General features: G+C 28.4%; 1 protein-coding gene across 4 annotated transcripts in view; it reads right to left on the bottom strand.

Annotated features, from left to right (window-relative positions):
- Positions 1–11724: 11724 nt before the first annotated feature.
- Positions 11725–20408, bottom strand: part of LOC139993493 (octopamine receptor beta-2R) — a 166170-nt gene continuing 157486 nt past the window's right edge. For all 4 annotated transcript variants that reach the window (XM_072015259.1, XM_072015256.1, XM_072015258.1 and 1 more), the window contains one exon: positions 11725–12756. Coding sequence is in view for 3 of the 4 variants with exons in the window: in XM_072015256.1 (XP_071871357.1) it covers positions 12666–12756 (91 nt within the window). In the remaining variant the exon portion in view is untranslated. The remainder of the gene's footprint in view (positions 12757–20408) is intronic.

Here is a 20408-nt window from a genome sequence, read left to right as displayed (position 1 = left end):
ACAAAAAGAAGTAATGGACATTTAAAATACAATCGTATATCCAGCTACAATACCGTGATCGCTATATAATGACAATTTATACACTTACTATTTACATACAAGACATTCACATGTTTTTTATTTTTTATATAATCTTCGTCCTTTCTTATCATCGATTTAGTCCTCGTTTTATTGCGATAATATTCATCGATCGTTACAGTTATTATTATCAATTATCTTTATCGTTACAATTATCATTATTATCTTTATATCGTAAACGTAACACGTTGACGCTTGTACACACGAAATTGAACGACGCGATGCAGGCGAAATTCCGCGATGTGAAAATCGCACGTCACATGATCATGTTTTTTTTTTGTTTTGTGACGCACGTTTGATTGTCTATAGTATGTATTTCGTACGATTACATCTAAATTTCTTTCCTCCTAGTATCATTTCAATCGCTTTTTTTCACACAGTTTTTTTTCACACTTTTTTTTCATATGGACGAAAGCACGCGATTTTTTAAATATAGAGAAACTGCAAGATTTCAAAATTACGAATTTTTTAAAGAAAATTATAGAATTCTGATAGGTAACAAAAATTTCATTTAAAATTTGGTGTCAGATAATATTTAAAATAAATATGATTGTTTGAATTGGTAATAAATTATGAAATGTTGAATTTTGACATCAAAATAAGGTTTATTTATTTTTTTGTTATGCTTTTCGTATTAAATACCTAGCGTAATAACGTCCAAAATATCAGCGTAATTTATTTCGATAAGAATTTATATGAGAACGAATGATTTTTTTATTGAGAGCTTGCAATTTCTACAGTTTGATGTGCATACTCTTTAATTATGTCACACGTCAAGAAGAATTATCTTCAGTGGTATGTAGTATGAGTATCCATGTAACATAAAAGGGAAAGAAACAGAAAAAAAAATGTTTGAAATAATGTATCACAACTCTAGACATTATACATACAATAAATATTTGCACAACTAAGAATTTAACAATATGTTTAAAAATATGCTATTAAACAATTTTATGGGTCATATAAAAAAATGCAATAATAATTCTTTACTAAACTAACTCCTTCATAACACTATATGACTCAAAAATACCCACATGTATCCTTCCTTTGAGCTTTTATACTCCTTCACTTGTATAAGTACATCTGCATTAAACAATTTATATACCTCAGTAACAATTCAAAAGTTTCTAGGTTTCAAATTAAAAAACGTATAATCATCGGTGTGCGAAAGAAAGATTTTAATTGCAGAAAGTTAGAAGTCCAATTAAAAGTAATCTTTCTTTATCACAAAAAAAAAAAGATAATTGGAAGATTCTACAGAAATCGTTAGTTAAGGAATATTTTTATGTCTAAAAATTTATATAATTTCATAATTTAAAATTTATCCAGGCAATCACTTGCCAATTTTTCAACGCCACATATCATAACAAATTAACACTTATTGGTCTCAACACGAAGTAAATTCATTAAATAGTATAATGTAAATGACATTTTCCTGTGATCCCCTTGAACTTTAATTCTGTATAAATTTAGTGGTGATAAAACTTAATTCTTCTCGACCCGTGACTCGTATCTCCATCATTACAAAACTTTTAGCCACCATCTCGTAACTTTCTCGCCTCGTACAATGTATTTATTGTGATACATTTAAAATACCTATACTAGAAAGTATGTTTTAGATTTCGAGATCTGCTCGACTGCTCCAAGGGCAAAAAAATTAAAACAAAAAGAATGACAGCCTGTCTCTGCATTTTTTTGTCGCGATACCGTACTCACCTTTTGTATATTAGTGAAAAGTCTGTTGTATTCGCGAAGCACTCTATTCTCTTCTCTCTTTTTACGATTTGTCGCATTCTTAATATACGAAGGAACAATTATGAACGATTACCTCGCGACGATTTGAAACAGTTTATTTTATTTATCACACACAATTATCGCTTATTATTGCTTGCTCATCGTTCTGAATCATGGAGATTCAGCATGAACGAGAAAATGGTTGCTATATACATGTATTACTTTGATGATAGCTACGGTGGAAGTTGGTAACTCGCTCTCTTATTTTCAGCTTTGCTTCATCTTTTAACACGTTGGCTTCCACGCAAATTTTATATACCTATGTATTTTACCCTGGGAGTTTCGATACATCGAAATATACTACGCTATAACATTTAATTTTTGTAAAATATTATATTGCACTTGCGCACTTTTTTCTGACAATGTTATCTATCTAAGTCAGTCACATCTTAGAAAATTTGTTAATCCATGAAGTTTATCTTATTTTAATCATTCTAATAAATTTAGTAACTTGGCAACCAACGTGTAAAAAATAGTTTATTTTAATACCTTTACTTTTTATGAACTACAAAAATTTATCAACTTAATTTAGTTAAGCGTAATTAGATTTGAAAAATATAAAACAAAAATCTTTGTCCCTATATTTAGGTTCAGTTCTTTAAATGTTTCTTTCCAGCTTTGACGAAGTTTGTATTTATCGATATTTACATATTTTACCACGTTTTGCTTGAAATTTTGATTTTCCCACTTTTGTAAATTTATAATAATTATTAATGCTAAAACTATCCACCTGTAAAATGAATCGAAATATATAATAAACAGATGATTATAGTATATAATAATATTTCCATTTCAATAAAAAGCGGCGGTAATTGTGCCAAAATTACTCGTTTACTTTCAGTAATTGAGAAAATAAAAAAATCTAAAACTTATTTTGACGGATTTTTAAATTTATGCGTATAAATCTCTCTTTATTATTTGATATCTCACATGTTTGGAATTCAAACCACGAAATGGGGTATTGGGAAGACCTTACAAAATACTAAAATACATTTTTTAATAGAATTTTGTTTGTCTTTCTCCTCTTCCAAAGTACAAATTTCTGAGAAAATATAGAAAGATAAGGAAATTTCATACTATTTGTTTATTGAATTCCACAGAAGTATGCCGAGTAAAATCTGTGTTTTAATCTTGTGTCCATTTAAAAAAGCACGAGAAAAAATAAAAAAGTTTCATTCAGCTCATTCATTAAATTTTATAGTTCAGTGCCCAATAAAACTCTTTGCTAAAGAACATTTAGAAGAGTACAAGAGAAAAGAAAAAAAGAAAAAATTCATATTTGGTATCTGTACGTTTATAAAGATACAAAAGAAAGCAGGAAAATTCTATGAAGCTCATTGAGCCAATTTTACATTCAGAGAAACGAGAGAAATAGAAAAATTCTATAAAATTGGTCCACTCAATTTTACAGTTCAAAATTTCTCTATTTGTTAAATTACATTTCGGGAAGCAGGAGAAAAAATAAAAGAATTTTGTAAAGTTCGTTCGTTCAATCTCTTGATAAATAATTCAACAAAATCTCTACGGTCTTTTTTTTCATTTTCCAAATAAATTCAGACACGCAATAAAGAATACTCTATTCTGTTGAGGTTTCAAAGATTAATCAATCACCAAATTACTTTCCTTCCACCGCAACCGCGATTCTACCAACGTAATCACATTCCCATCAACACTCGCATTGTTACACCTACGAGAGGAACTGGAAAGAGAAAACTTGAATTCGACGAACGCAGATGTACGTACGACGAAATTAATCCACGCCTTCATCAATTTACTCTATCAAGATATTACTTCACGCTTTACGCAATCTGCCGGTTAGGTTTTTGACGAATTGAAGCGTACTTGTTTCTTTTTTCTCAGCTCTTCAGCAATTGAATTTCGCCCGCACCAGTCCTCGTCGCCTAGATCCGACTGATGGTTCTAATTAACACTTAGAATTATCTGTATTGGGGGCTTGTTGCGCTTATCGATCCGTTTAATCTTTCCTATTTTATGACCGTAAAAGAAAATTATGTTCAATTCATGTAACTTGATGATTTCCTTCTTTCTGATTTTTTAGAAATATTCGTGAACCAATCGAGTTCTGATTAATTTAATCCTTCCATCCCTAACGATGCCTATAGTCGCCGTTTATGCAAGGGTCAGCGAATACGAATGCCAACTGTAGTCGATGTTGCGTCTATATAATGAACCGTGAAGAGCTGGAAAAATGATTAATTCAGCTACGATCCTTGAACCTTCTATGTTTCAATTTCGCTTTTATTTCAATCGAAAAAAAGACAATGTTTTCAAACCTTTTTTAACATAAAATTGAACCGAGAAATCACACATATTAATAAAAATTCGTACTTAGTTTCCTCAAACTTAAGAAATTTTCTAGCCACGCAAAAACAGTCAAAATTTATTCGATTAACGAATAGCAAATAAAGATAACAAAGTAATCATTACTCGTGAATCACGAATAATTTTATTCATTCACAGAATTTATTCGTCTTCACCAATACTAGGATTTATTTGTATCCGTGGAGCGAATAAAGATAACTCGCTGAACATAATTATTAAATTTATAATCAATCTAGTAAACCAATGCATAGAGAGAACAAAAGCGAGTAAACTTAAATATCTGCGCTATTTACAGATAAATATACGGATAATAAATAACAATTAGCAAGCTTTAGTAGCAAATAGCGGAGAATAAGATATTCGCGAATAAAAGTTTCGAATAATTTAATTAATTAATTGATTATTAATTTATTATTTATTCGAATAATTATCTAGATAAAGGTTTATTCGGGTAATGCCTCGTTCTAGGTCTTATTTGTCTATGTGACACTGTGACACTTTCGGCCAATAAGCATGTTTATATTTATGATTATGTTAAATCTATTAAAAATAACCAGTCAGACTCGCATTCCTTCTTTTAATCATTACCTAATCATCTTTTCAACTTTGTACTTATACTAGCGTCGGCTGTAATAATCAGCATTAAGGTGATGACTTATTCTGTACTAATCAAACGACATCTGTATTTATATTTTGATTTTGTGTTTAAGTACTAATAATACGGTTCTTTGAGGTTAGGTTGGAAGAAATAAATTATTGATGCATCTATTAATTTCTTTAAAGTTTGAGGTTAGTTCTTTGTTTACCTTTTTCTTTGCGCAAAGTATATATTTGTATTTTTTTGTATAGATTATTAGGACTTTTGATTAATTTTGCAATGGTTAAAATCACGTAACTTTTTTCGTTACTTTCGTATTTGTAAATATAAATAATTTATTAATATTTTAGAAATTATATACATGTTTGAAATACATGTGTACTTAATGGCAGATTTTCAAAATGATTTTTCTCAAAACTGGAGATAGTCATAGACAGAAACTTTATTCTTCATTTTCTTACTTATTTTCTCATGACGAATCATCTTTTTCTCGGTTATGCCTTTAATTATTGGATATCCTGTGTATGTTTGCATGTTATGTGTATTACATGCAGTTTTTCACTTACACATTTGCCATAAATATTGTATAAACATCCACAGTCTACTAATGTATTTTAATGTTGTGAACCATAGTTTTCTCTTTGACAATTGAACTTTGCCAACAGTTTTCTCCAATGGAAGATTTTATGAAAAGTAGTTGCTAAAAATAATTTATTCACAAAAATTTAATAAATTCTTTGGCATATATGTATTGTAACGAACTTATTTTTGGTCGTTTACGTTGTTCTATTAGATTTTTTTACTAACTCCGAGGATTTTTATAGTTTGTCCAGAAGGGACATTTGGTAAATTGTTATAGCAGTGAGTATATTTATATCACGTACATGTTTCACCAATATGAAGTATGTGTACATTAGGTTCAACTTTACAACGTAAGTTGCAGTAGCAATAGATCGGAGAAGAAGGTAGTTGAAGTATTTCTTGTGTAGCCTTTTAGTTATGTTAAACGGCGAATTTGGCCTTAAAAATTGCCATGGAATTAAAATTTCGAAATTAAAGTAGAAAATTAGAAAATTATCGTTCATCGAGTTCTATATTTCTTTTTGAACAGACTTTCGAGAGAATTTTTTCAAGTCTAAAATATTCGATATTTTTTAGATTACAATGTTAAACTAAAACGACTTAACATATGTAACTTACAAGTATCACGTATATTTCTAAATTTCCTTTGGCCTTAAAAAATTGAAAAAATTAAGGTGAGAGTGAAAAGAAATTAAAGTAAATCGAAATTAAATTAAAAAGTTGACAAATTATGTTTTATCGAATATTTACAATTCTTTTTAAATTTAATAACATTTATTTCGACTAATTTTTCGAACTTTTTAAATTAAAATGTTAAACTAAAAGGAATTTATAAAAACTTGCAGTATACATTCGTTGTCTTTTCGATTATAAAAATTGGGAAAATTATCATAAAACTAAAATTTTGAAATAGAATTAAAATTTTGAAAAATAATTTTTTCATAAAATATTTATATATCAGGTACTGAAAACTTTAGATTAATTTTTCTCAAATATTCGGTCGTTCTAAACAAATCTTTACCTAATTTAAAAAAATATATATAATATATCGGAAAAATTATGATATAACAGAAAGTAAATGAAAAATTAAGACTTTACCATTTAGAGAATATCTGTTTTATTCTGAATTTCGTTTGAAATTAAGTACAATTCGAAAGAAATTTTCAAATCTGTAAAGCTGAAAACTTCAATTAATGAACAGAGAGATATATGAATAATTCAAAAACATAGATATATTTGTTTTATATACACGAAATCACGCTTCAACTGGTTAGTCGTTAATTTAAGACCAAAATAGTTTCGATTCAAATATTCAACAAACACGACTTGCAAATCTTTTCTTTCTTTCCGGTCAATCAGTAATCATATGAAATACTACACGTGTAAATTTTGTCCAGTAACTGGTATAAAATGTGCAATATACAGTCGTAAAGAACCCATAAAAGACGACGTCGCATTGCGTCTATTCGTTTATGAGGCCAGTCAGCGAACTTGATTGTGTGATCCGTAAGGGTACGTTACGCGTCGCAATCCCTTGGAAAATTGTCACCCGTTTCATTAATATGTATTAAAGAAGGAATCGCTGTAAGCTTATTATACGCACCACGATTTCAGGCAAAATAAATTTCAGGAGAAAGGTTTTAAAAACAAGAGAAACAAATCATACTAAAATTTTTATTAATCAGACGTTCTATTATACCAAATTTATAAATAAAAATTCTTGTATTTTAATTGATGAAAGAAATGAATGCTTGCAAGAATTGTTAGAAAAGGGAATGCTAAAAAAAAGTTACATTTGTCGTGTGTTTTATTATCATAAATGAAAGAATATAAACCACCAAGACTTGAGTAACAAACTATATCAAAATTTTGAATAAAATTTTGTTTATGTCAACTTTTTGATTAAAAAAGGAACGATAACAATCAAGTTACCAAAAAATGTATTTCTTTGAGAAATTACATTCATCCGGTATTTTATTAGTGAGAATTAAACAATTTTTTAACAGGTTTTAAAGAAGTATGAGAAATTGTGTAATGTTTTTTTGTCCTTTTCGTTTCCTTTATCTCACGAGTCTTTTACGAAAATGGAGATCGATGAATAGGTAATTAATTAAACATTTAAATGATTGTATTGAGACAATCTTTCTCTTTTTATAAATTTCACTAAGAAGGGAGTTAATCATTAATTAATGCATATTTGCGAGGCGTTCTCAAAATCGCTTTATTATTTTATGGAAGTAAGGCTATTTTTATATTCCGTTTCATATTACTCTTAAATATCTGTGTGTCATTCAACTGCGATTTTAGTTCTTCATAGTAGTAGAAGCGATAATTGATTAAACTCCTGCAATTTTTACGGAATAAAGATTGCAATTAACATTATCGAATAAAAGAACTGTATTCTGATTATAACAGAATTAATAACAGAATGCTTATTTTATTTATTAATTTAATAATTAATTAAAATTGTTCAAATCCTTATGAACAATTATTTTCTTTTTATTTAATTTATTTTAGTAATGAGCTGTATATCATTAAAATTATCAACATTTCATTCATTTAAACTTTATATTTTTATTATAAAATATACGATGCACGTTGGCATATTTTTATTACGAATTGAGATTAATTAAAAATGATTACATTTAATTATATTACAACTAATATTAATATTATCTTATTTAGATTAGTTCGTGATATACGTAGTATATTACTTTAATAAAAAGAAGAAAAACAATATTTGACAGTTGAAATATAATCAAGTTTTATTTCTGGCAGGCTAATACAAAAAATGAATATGAAACTATAAAAAGGTTCCAGAACATATTTTTTCAGAACACATTTCTTCTTTTCTTCATTAAAAATGATTTCACGTACATGTGAGATATGTATGCATAGGTATGCAGCGAATTTCTCTTATAATATTAAACCTTGCAGATATTGTAGAAACAAATGGTCATCAAAATTTACAAAAAATGCAACATGAGCATGTAGATTACCAAATTAAAAGTACTTAATGAAACAAATTGAAACTTCGTTCATAACGCAAATTTTCCTACTTCTTTTTATTAACTTTAATTGTTTTCAAGATTAACAAAACTAACAAGAAGCAAAGTAACAAAGTTTCCTAATTACATCGAAACATTGTAAAAAAGCGACAATTTATTATAAATTCATACATGAAATAAAATTAAATTATCTCGCGATCTTACAATTGAGAAATAATCATATCTGGAGCATTAACTCCATAACAAAAAATAAACGAAAACGCATCTCAACATAATAAAGTAACGAACATTAGATAACGTACTAAATTCGCGAATTAATATTAGATACAGAATTTTCTTCCGACACATTGTTCATCGCTGGCTTATTTTACATATGCGATTGTTGACACATAGCCCATCATTTTTACAAACTAAACACTAGTTATTTATATGAGAGAAACACTTTCTTCCGGCTATCGATTATCGCGTTACTGAAACGACGTACATATATTTACAAATTATTTACAGCAGACGTTAACACGCGAATTCTATCACAGAGAAACGATGAATCAAAATTAAAAAAAAAAAAAAAAAAAGAAGAAACATTAGAAGAGACAAAAGATAAAAAAAGTTGTACAATATCATAGATAAGATTATCAGACTTTGATTTATTGCTGATCAATCGACGTGACTATTAACGAAGCATAAATTAAACGAAATATTCCACTGACAATGAGTTAATATTAATTAACAACTAAAGGACACGCACATCGACGAATTAAAATATAATGAAATCTTACATAACTAGACTCTAATAAAAAATGTTATTGCATTGTACAATATCTCTCGACTTTATCTTTATTTTTAAAAGCTTTGATTATGTTAGTACGAGCTTTCGATCATTTCAAATCGACCTTCTTCTGTCGACTAAATGGCACATTTTACTATCGATTTAATCGTTCAACATTCCTTATTCAAACTGTTTTTCGGAACATCGAAACGGCGTAGATGCACGTAATTAATTCGAATAGAATTTCGCGCGGGGTTTTCAAGGTGCCTTCGCTAATTTGCAGTGTGAATTATTCAGTCCACAACAGGGAATGGCTTTTTAATTGATTTGTGACTCGTTTTACGTCCTGCGTAAAAGTTGGGCCATTCTTTTCGAAAATTTTATAAGATTCGAATGTTTATGACATAACGATTTGATCTATTTAGATATTTATAAACTCTTATCCTTTTAAAATTAACAGGAAATGTTGATCACAGAGAGTTAAATATTAATGTTTTATAATATCAAAATGTACGAATTAAAATGGTATTACATTATTGGTGAATTTATTCTGGATAAAGCGTAATTTGTTTGCCTTTTATTAAATATTTAGAGTTTTATTAAACGTTTACAGGATTTCGCTGCTTTAATTTACCAATAGATCATCATATGCTTATTATTATTACTAATCTTTTAAATCCTATTCATGTTTTACCCTAAACGTCTTGAAACATAAATCGTTAGATTCGCCGAAAGGAAATTTTATTATTTTTGAATGTGTGAATATTTGGATAGTTTAATATAATTGTAAAATTGTGCTGTTGCTATTTTTTAGATGACTAGGAGCTAAACAAATATTATTAACTGTACAAGAAAAATAAATAAATACTCCTGACAGAAAAACAAAAACTATAATCACATCATCTAATTAATTATTTACATTACACTTAATATTCAAATAAAATTTGCAACGATAAAAAATATATATTTTTTGTACATAAATATTCGTTATTTAAACTAACATTAAAACGAATTGCATTCATGGTCTGATTATACGGATGCTATTGCAGAAATTTGATTGTTAAGTCCAATATACACATAATTAAGCGAGTCAATATTTTTCTCAAATAAGATTAAATAAATAATCGGAGGGAAAGTTCAACGAGCTATAATTATTTCTGTATTGCATTTTAATTCTAAAAGCAGCCATTATACTTTCTTCGAAGGAAGACATATTTCAACTATAAAATGAAGAAAAAACAAAAATATCACAAAATCTATAAAAATCTTCGCAACAACGTGTTCTCTACATAAAATCACATAACAACAATGAACGATAAAACATACAATAAAATACAGAAAAGAATTAAAAAACAATTTTTCCGATGTTATCGGTTACCGACATTATCTCGATCATCTACTACCAACGATTTTAAAACGCGGCGCTTTTCCAAAGCGTGAACAACAAAATAAATAGCTTTTCGACTATGAATAACACTAATCAAGTAACAACGATAATAATAACGACGATCACTTTGGAATTATATATCACATCATAATTTTCTTTTAAGAAAAAGAAAATACGCAATACCGTTGAAATCAACGTCGGCATCATGTCATGCAACGTGTCATGTAATAACATTATCGGTGAGCAATAATACTAATTGCATTAAAAATAATAAAGACTACACTGTTCATTTCTTTTGTCTTTTCTTCGAATATAGGTCAGAAACGACACTAAAGTCGACTAGTACTTAACATCGAACCTTGAATCTCACTATCGACCGCCTAACAGGCACAGTGAGCTTTCACTATTAAAAACGATTCTATTCACTTTATCTTCGAATGGTTATAAAACCGCGTAGTCGACTTCATTGGTTGTCTAAATATATTACATATTAACTCTCGAGCTGCCAATCAAATCCATTACATTAATAAACATTTACTTGCTTCGAAGCTTCGATAATTCATTATTCTTTATAGTTTATCTTTCTTGTAACTTCTTCAATCTTATTGATAAACGATTTCAAGTGGATCTCGAGTTATCTACGAATCGAACAGCACACTTGGCCACCCAATACGACGTAGATTTTTTTTAAGAATCGAAACAAAAATTAGGCGAAGGTGTCTTAACGAATCGACAAGACATCTTTTTTGAAGATAATCTTCATTCTTTCTTTCTTGCATGTCTTTCAAAACATGGTTTCTTGTAAGTTTCTCCAAGATCGTTCCCTGACCCATCGATCGATCGATTCCAGCGTGAAGCGCGTGCCTTTCTTTTCGCGAGAATGTCGCTTAAAAGTACAATAGTATCGATAGTATTGGCAATGCGATGTGATCTACGCGTTTCATGCGCGTCTATCTGTCCTCAGTGTGCATCTCTGTGATCGTTTCACGATGGTATATGATCTTCGTGTCTCTGTATTCTCTGACCGCGCGTGCTACCGGCTTCTTCAGCAGTCTTGTATAGTAATGTCTCCTTTCTGGCGTGATAAATATTTGAATTTAGTTTCTTCCTCTATCATTACTTTTTTTAGGAAGTTTTGAGGTTTCGATGTCTCAAACGGTATCTGTGTTATTGTGAATCTTTCGAACGAACTGGCTACTATTTTCTGAATGGTTTCGGCATAGTCTTATATATGACAGATTTTGAGGTAAATTAGAAAATAATGGAACCTAATATGTTGCCAAAATATAAATATGTTAAAGTTCCAATAAATATTCTCGTAGGAAACTTTAATTTTTAAAAATGATAATATATACTGCCAGCCACAAATATCAGTTATAATAATATTAATTACTATATATAGGACACCTATGTCATTATATCTATTGAAAAGCTCTATCAAATATTATTCTACTTTATATTAAAGGACACACATTATATGAATAAAATAATAGATCTATAACAGAATATTTAGAAAATAAAAGCAATGAGAAGTATACAATTTATACTAAATATCAGTTGAATTAATATTTATGACAGGCGGTGTATATGCACCATTGCTAATTGCTGATTGACCGTGTTTGATTCACGTTTTTGACCATCCATTCCCATAATCCTTGCCAGATTTCTCACATATGTCTTTTTTGTGAATATATCTTTGAATGTTTCTTCAACTGACTGAATAAACATGCGTGCACCCGGCTTAAAGTAAACCTTTGAAAAATCTTTTATCCATTACCAAGCAATCCAAAATGCACATGATTTAATATACGAGCACTGTGTTGAAACCGTAAGCACACGAGGCAGCCAAATATGTTTAAAAACGCGAGTTACTTGATGAGATTCGTCTTCCGTGAGTTTTTGGCAAGATGGCGAAGAATCTCTCGATGCGGGCTACACGTTACGTATATAGTCGACGATTATACGCATCGTTTTATTTGTTGTATGTGTAGGTGACGATGCGGATGTATAATTAGGTGGGTGTGTACGTATCTATGCGTGTCTTTTTGTTTTCTTCTTTTTGTTTTCCATTACGGATGCAGTTCACAGTATAAACTTGCTCTCCTCTCAGAGGCTGCTACCGTACTCGCTCGATCTTCGTCGGTCAATGTGCTTTATGTACGTCTCCGAGTATATGCTCTTAGTGCGGTCGTCGTACCTGTAAGCAAAAAAAGACAGTGGCACCAATACGTTTTGTTCGCTTCGACGATGTTCATGTGGTTCCAGGTTTGGGATTGTTTGTTTGCAAGTATTATTGTTTAGGATTTTGGGTTGACGGAATCAAGAGGATTTTAGTTGTTCTTTTCGTTTCTTTGTGATATAGACTAAATTTATATGAAGACCACAGGGGAAAGTGTTATATTTTTCGCTTTTTATATGGGAGCAGTTTTGAAATTTAATATATTGTTAACCAATCACATTTTTGTGATCCTCTTATATAACTGAACTAATTTTAGTAGATAAATTTTATGTAAAATTATCAAATTGTAGCTAATAGTTCATATAACAGAAATCTATGAACTATTAATATTATCAACCTGTAAATTACTGCATAAATCTTTTTTATTTGTTGACAGTTTTCCATAATTTTTGTATACAAAACTTCGTAGATTTATCGTTTAATTTTGTATTTTCAAACCTATATGACTGTTCTCTTTTTTAATTATATCATACAATAGAACTTCATTTGTTAGAATTTTAGTTAATACTTAATTAACTGAATTTTTACTGGTTGAATTTAATTATTTGAATATGAGCCCCTATTATGTGACGGCAGAACATTAGGTAGTCGGCAAAATTGGTGAGCTCCTATTGTATAAATTCCAATTATATAAGTTGTTTGTTTCCTGATAACTTCAAAAAGATGAAGTACTACTGTATTGAAGCACTTCATTCAACCATCAAATAACATAAAAATCATGAAATTTCCACAAAGAAAATTATATAATACATTTTATCTGTCGTCTTCATATATTATTAACTATATCTAGAAGTTCCATTTTATATTAACTATTCTTTAATTTCATAAGAGAATATTGTACAAATACTTTGAAGAAAAATGATATTCTTTTCTAAAATACATTTTTGAGAACTAGAACTTTTATGCGCATATAGAAACGTTTGCAAAGAAAAGAAAACATGTTATTCTAAAAGGAGGAAATATTATAAGTTATTACAACATAGATACACATACATACATACATCACATTGCTTTCACTCTTTAATCTTGCATCCTCAAAATTATCCGAATCCACTATACTCGATTATCACATTCATATGTGAAACGAATTCAATTATTATTATGATCAATCATTATTGTTCACTAGGAATATAAATTGATAATGCTAATTGCATTATGTATTTATGCTTTCATTACAATATTATAAAACTATTCCTATAATACATAAGATATAAATACTAAATATATGTAATATACAAATATAATATATGTATAAATATAGATGTTATAGTTATGTTTGTTTTTTAAATTTGGCTGTATGATTTCATTTACAAATTTAAATGGCATACAAATTATGCACATGTCATACAAAAAAATAAAACAAACGTGTATGAATCCTGTTAAACATGATATGCACTTTGGTATATTTGGATCACGTTACTTGGAACTTAATTGAATTATCTTCGTCACTTCTTGTAATTGACTTGCAAACGCAAAAAGTAGAAAACTGAAATTTTGATTGATTATATCTGATAGGCATGTACTTCCACTACATTTTGATATTTTTCGTTGATATTATGCTTCAGTGATAAAATTATCAATGTCATTCGAATTGTATCAGAATCAATTAACGTAATTACGCAAATAGTGGAAATGTTCTGTGAAATGTCTCTTTAAATTCAAAGAACTTTTTAATAACTACTAATCAATATTTCAATTAAGTTAAATTTCTTCTTTCATAAATTAATCGCATCACATGATTACAGCATTAATGCTTTAAATTGTATAAATTATAAAAATTGTCTCTCGTTGTCTTTTTATATATAAGAATATGTTTTATTACATTAACTTCATTCTATTTGACTTAATTTGTCCTGATTATATGTATATCTATGTAGTAACATTGGGTGATAGAATGATAGGTTTGATAATATTCGAATCATTTTATTTGTCCTTTATTTACATTACCGATCGTTATCTCTTTAATTACTAATTCTAAATTAAATTTAATCAAATATATTTAGAGATTGTATTAACTTCTAATTAATTCATTTATATAATATCTAGTACATTCATAATTATTACTTTCTTGACATCATAATCTTAAAAGAAGATACAATTTAGTTGGAAGGAAGATTTTACAATTCTAACAATGTTGAACTCAAGTAAAATTCATAAAGTACATTTAATTAAGTTTATGACAACCAGGCGGAACATAAAATGCAATCTACTTCCGCCAATGCAAATTGCTGATATGTGTTCGCGTTACACGCAGCTCCCGAATAATTTATTTTATACTGCAGTTGTTTTACAGTCGAATTTTAAATGGTCGTTAGAAGGTAATGAAGTATTAGCCGTAAATATTTTACCATTAATATCGTTTCATTAATTTTACATCGCAGCACCTGTTTTAATTCGGTTATCTTAACAGTATTTAATACTATTCAATAATGTCAATTTGTAAATAATAATCTATCTTTTTGATTATAATTCCTTTAACACCTATTTAAATCAGAATTGGCTATTTATTGCTATAGTATCGCGACTGATGCAAACTGCTAAATTATTATATAACATGAATGAAAAAGATCTACTTTCAATTTCAAACATATTTTTAAGAAGATATTTTCAAGGTTACCAGTATTAAAAATGGTTTGACGGAAGAAATTACATGTGTTAAACAAATTTAGCTTTAGAGAAATAAAAATCGAACGAATATATTAAATTTTATTTATATAAAACTAAATCTAATTTAGTTAGAAGTTTAAGCCTTCAAATACTTTAAGTATACGAAATATATCAATCTGCATGACGTTTAATAAAACTGGTTCATTCAAGAAAGCATAATTGGTATTAAATGTAATTGATGATAAAGAACCGGCCAAGAAAAAGCATTTCTATAAGTATTCTTTTCTTTCATTACTTGTTTTAAACTGTAGATCGAAACTGTTTTAAACAACCCAATTACTAGACCGCGGATATTTATGCAAATTCGTATTTTCATGAATACAGTTAAAAGAAATGTTAACTATAGAAAAATTTGTTTCATCCATCAAATATTATAACGAATTATGTAAATGTTATTGAATTTTCTATCTTTAGATCTTCCGTAAATATATTAACATCCGCTATTAATTATAGTCTATTAATTATTAATAGTATGTTTGGAATGAATATAATTTAAAATAAGAATAGATAAAAAGATTTCATCGAGAATAAGGATAGAACAGAAAAATAAAATTCGAAGAATACATAGAAATGCACCACTGAAATCGTGCGTTCGTTTCAAGGTTATTAAAATATCAAGCAACAATTTCGTGATCGAGCCTTTAATGCTCGAGAAAGCTTGAGTCTGTTCTCGTTTCTCTTTTCCTTTCCTTGTTTCGAGAAAATTCACTTTAGGAGAGGGTTAGAGAGATGCGCTAGATAGGAAAAAGTACGCGTTCCTTGAGTTACGCTCGCATTCGTGTGAAAAAGTCGAGCATCCGATTCTCGACTCGTCCTACTTTCACCGCACGAAATTAAAAGTAATGTTCTTCCCTTTCTTCCCTGGCCACATCTAATCACCCCATTTTATGGCGGCCCTTTGCACCAGGAATTTGAATGGTGTTGAAGATTTCTGTAGTGATTTCCAAGCTCTAAATAATCCGAATGAATAGTTTAAAAAGGGTAAGACCAGACTGATCTTCTTAGAAACGGGGTAGCCCGTCTATATTAAAGAAACTTTCTGTTTGAAGACAGCAATTTTAGTTAACATTCCTTTCGCTTTACTATTTTAGATTATATATTATAATTTGGAAATATTTTTAGTTTATGCAACTTGGTCTTATTTCATAATTATGTAAATAGTAGAGATATACCGAGTAGAATTTTGGTCGACTAACCAATTAACCGAATGATCGGCTTTCAAGGCTTGTCGGCCGACTACTTGTCTTTACCGAATATTTTCAAATAACGCTACAAAACTCGTCAAGTTTATGATTGTTTAGTGTTACGCACCAAAAGAAAAAATTTTCGAACATTCTTTATTATACTTCTTTTATTATGGCTTGTTTTTTTGTTTTAAAAAGTTTTTGTTACGATAAAATGAAAAAATAATGACCAAAGTACCTAATTAATTGGTATATATTTATTGGTATATTTAATGGAATTTAATTTATTTCAATAAATACTAATTATTATTTTTAATCTTTTATGTAATAATTATGCTACACATAAATATGTGCTTATAAGTAAGTACGTATTAAAAAATATAAAAATTATGCTAATGCTAGTAAAGACAGAATATTGTATTTTTCTTTCTATGACTTATTAAGTTATCAATAAATATAGTAAATTATTACTACAAGAAATACACTAAAAATTTAAGGCCCATTAATCGGCCTTTTTTTTCCGGCTAGTCGTCGACCATAAAAGTAATCTGATCTAAAACCGATACTAGTATATCCCTAATAAATAGAGAAAATTGCATTTTTACGTGATTTAAAGAGTGTAGAGTCATTATAAAGTGGCTACAAAAAAGTACTTGCGTACGCCTTTGCTTTTTAATGGAGCATTTTCTTTAGCAGATCCCACATTTCATTTTTACAGTATCAATTTCTTGTAGTTATATGAAAGTACTACTAAATAATACAGAATTTAATACAGCTGAAGCTAATTAATTAATATAAAAATGATATGTAAATATATATGTATAATGGTTTACAAATACGTTTTGTAGTCTCTGTAGATATATATACACTTATACATATATGTACTGCACAAAAGTATATAAACATATGATGCCACGTCGACGTTTGTAATTATCAAATTTTGAAATCAGTTTATTATTGGACAATCTCTTTGTCTTCAGATTCTTCCATTTCTGAAATATAAAATTAAAATAATTATAAAATTAACAGAAAGAGTTTTGAACTTGATACAAGTAATAATGTTTATAAACAGCAAAGACATGTCGTGGTATATATACTAAAGAGTTAAAACACGTTAGTACCGATATATTTTCAGGAGACAATTTAAGTTTATGGTTTATTACCTCTATTGTGATATTTATGAGCGACAGTATATCAACATCTGTAATCAAACGCGTCAAAATGTTGAATTCCGAAGTTTTTATGTTTGTTTTTCTTTTTGGAATTATTACAAAGTAAGTGCTTTTGGAGAAACGAATGCTAACTTTTACTGAGATAAAAATATGATTATATATAAATAAGTACATAATATATTATATATATTATAATTATATACATGTGGATGATTTTACAGAAATGGAGATTATTTGTGGCTCTCACATTTTAAAGCTCTTAAAAGCATTAAATCGCATTATATTTGCATGACAGAGAAAGATAACAACTGTAAATTCATAGGCGAGCTATGAAGAATTACCAATTTAATTTATTTATATTAAAAAATTACCTTTTATGCGTGAAGTTCTCAGTTCCCTGCCATGTCTACATGAAAGTTCCATGCCTACAAAATTCAGTCTACAATCTATCTCCAGAGCATGAATTTCAAATGATTTCTTAATCTTTCCTTTTTATATATATTTTACAATAGCCGTATTTATCATTCACATTTATTTTTTACTTTAACTGACTTTATTTTATTGGCAAAAAACATCTACAATCTTCGTCACCCCTTTTACGTCTCAGTTCCCTCTCTGCGAAATTATTTTTAAAAGAAGTGATATCTGTGGTATTAAGAAAAAAATCACGTGAAATAAATCAAAATTAATCAAGCGAATTAGTGCTCCTCTTTCGTTTCACAACAAGTGGCCATTTTGGATTACTTAAGATTGTAAAATCGTTGACAATCACCTGTTGCAGTCAGCTTTTTAGTCCCCTGGTTCGTATTATATTCTAAGTTTACTATTTTTACTAAATTTAATTTAACGTAACATAAATATAACATTGGCATTCAACTTCCTTTTTAATAAATGAAATAGTAAACCGCGCGAGAATTTTTAACATTTAACCTCAAAATTCTCAGTCCCCTGACTTTAGTCTCCCGTCAAAAAATATGATAGAGGACTAGAAGTATTCTAAGACAACTAGAAGATACAAGTCTGTGTCGATTGTATCTATGTCACATAGATATTTAAAGAATGGCTTGCATTATTTAGGTAAAGTGATAATTTAGTCCTAAAGATTAGAATATAAGATGTACTATTTATTTGTTTTAGTTTATATAAAGAACGCAAGACTGATCACTTGTTTGTATATGTAAGGAATAAATATTCGTTAATTTTAGAAATTTAATGATTTTTGTTTTAAGTTTAACTGACATTTGTCAAGATTGATAACTAATTAGTTTATAATTAAATATTAATTTTGTTTTAAGTTTAATTACTTTTGTTAAAGTTTAACTGGCAGATTCTTATCAAGACCGGTATTAGGACAAGACTGAAAGTTATGGAAATTATTAATGTATGATGTTAGATATAGAAATTTTATAAATAATCCTTGAGAAAATTATCTTTTATCTAATTCTTTGATAAAAATGAAGTTGTTTTTTTTTAATTAAAAGTTTTAAATACGGTTGATTACATGATACCTTGTCAGTCCCCTATAGATCACATATAGCTATTTATTTATTTGGCCGCTTTTGTAGCAATACCAATATATCCTTTACCATACCTGAAGCTTATTACAATTCATAAATTAAATGAAAAAATTTGTAGACGAAATCACTGTCAAATAGTTCTCATTTCTGTAGAACCACCCATATATAATCTATTCTTCCATATATATTTATTATATTATTGTAATAATAATCATTACATATATATAGTATATCTAAATACACACTATAGGTTAATCGGTTTATTATTTAAAAAATGGTAGAGAATTTAGGAGATTATATATAGAATTTACGAGAAGAACAGTATGAATTAATAAAAATATAAACTCTCTTCAGACATTGTAAATCTAATGTTATGCAAAAATATATTTACAGACAAATTATCAAATTTATAACCCATTACGCATAGCAAATGATTTCTACTATTCAAATATTTCTCAATTCAATCAATTCCTTCTTAATTCGAATACCGGAGATATTACTGTACACATGTTATGTAAAAGAGAAAACACTAATTATAAATACTATTAAAAAAAACAAAAAATTTTTTTTATATTTCGATAAAAAAAGTTGCATTTTCAACGAAATTGTAGAATTAAATAGAAACGATTGTTCATGCTGTCATCTTGCACTGCAATAACATACAATAAATAATCAATTGAGTTAGATACCAAAATATATGTTCTCTGAGTTGACAAATTAGACTTTATACACGAAGCGTAATAACGAACGTGTAAACGCATGAGACTTTTGCAATCTTCCTAATCAGTTCATGCAATTAATTGCGGTAAGTTATACGTGGCGTGCAATTTTCAACAAAGAATAAAATCACGATTGATCTCGTTAACAAACGGAAGGCGACTCTTATATGTATACGTACTAGGCAAAGTTAATTAAATCATGAACAATCATCATCCGTGGATAATTTCATTCCAAAACAAAGTGTTATAAGTTATGCTCATGTATATGTAATACTATTGTAACTACGGATGAACAAATTGTTCCTGCATTTTCAATAACTTTTATGACTCGACTACACTGATGAGGTCAAG

This window comes from Bombus fervidus, chromosome 13 (genome assembly GCF_041682495.2).
Source record: "Bombus fervidus isolate BK054 chromosome 13, iyBomFerv1, whole genome shotgun sequence".
NCBI lineage: Eukaryota > Metazoa > Arthropoda > Insecta > Hymenoptera > Apidae > Bombus > Bombus fervidus.
This window is presented reverse-complemented; position numbering and strand designations above follow the sequence as displayed.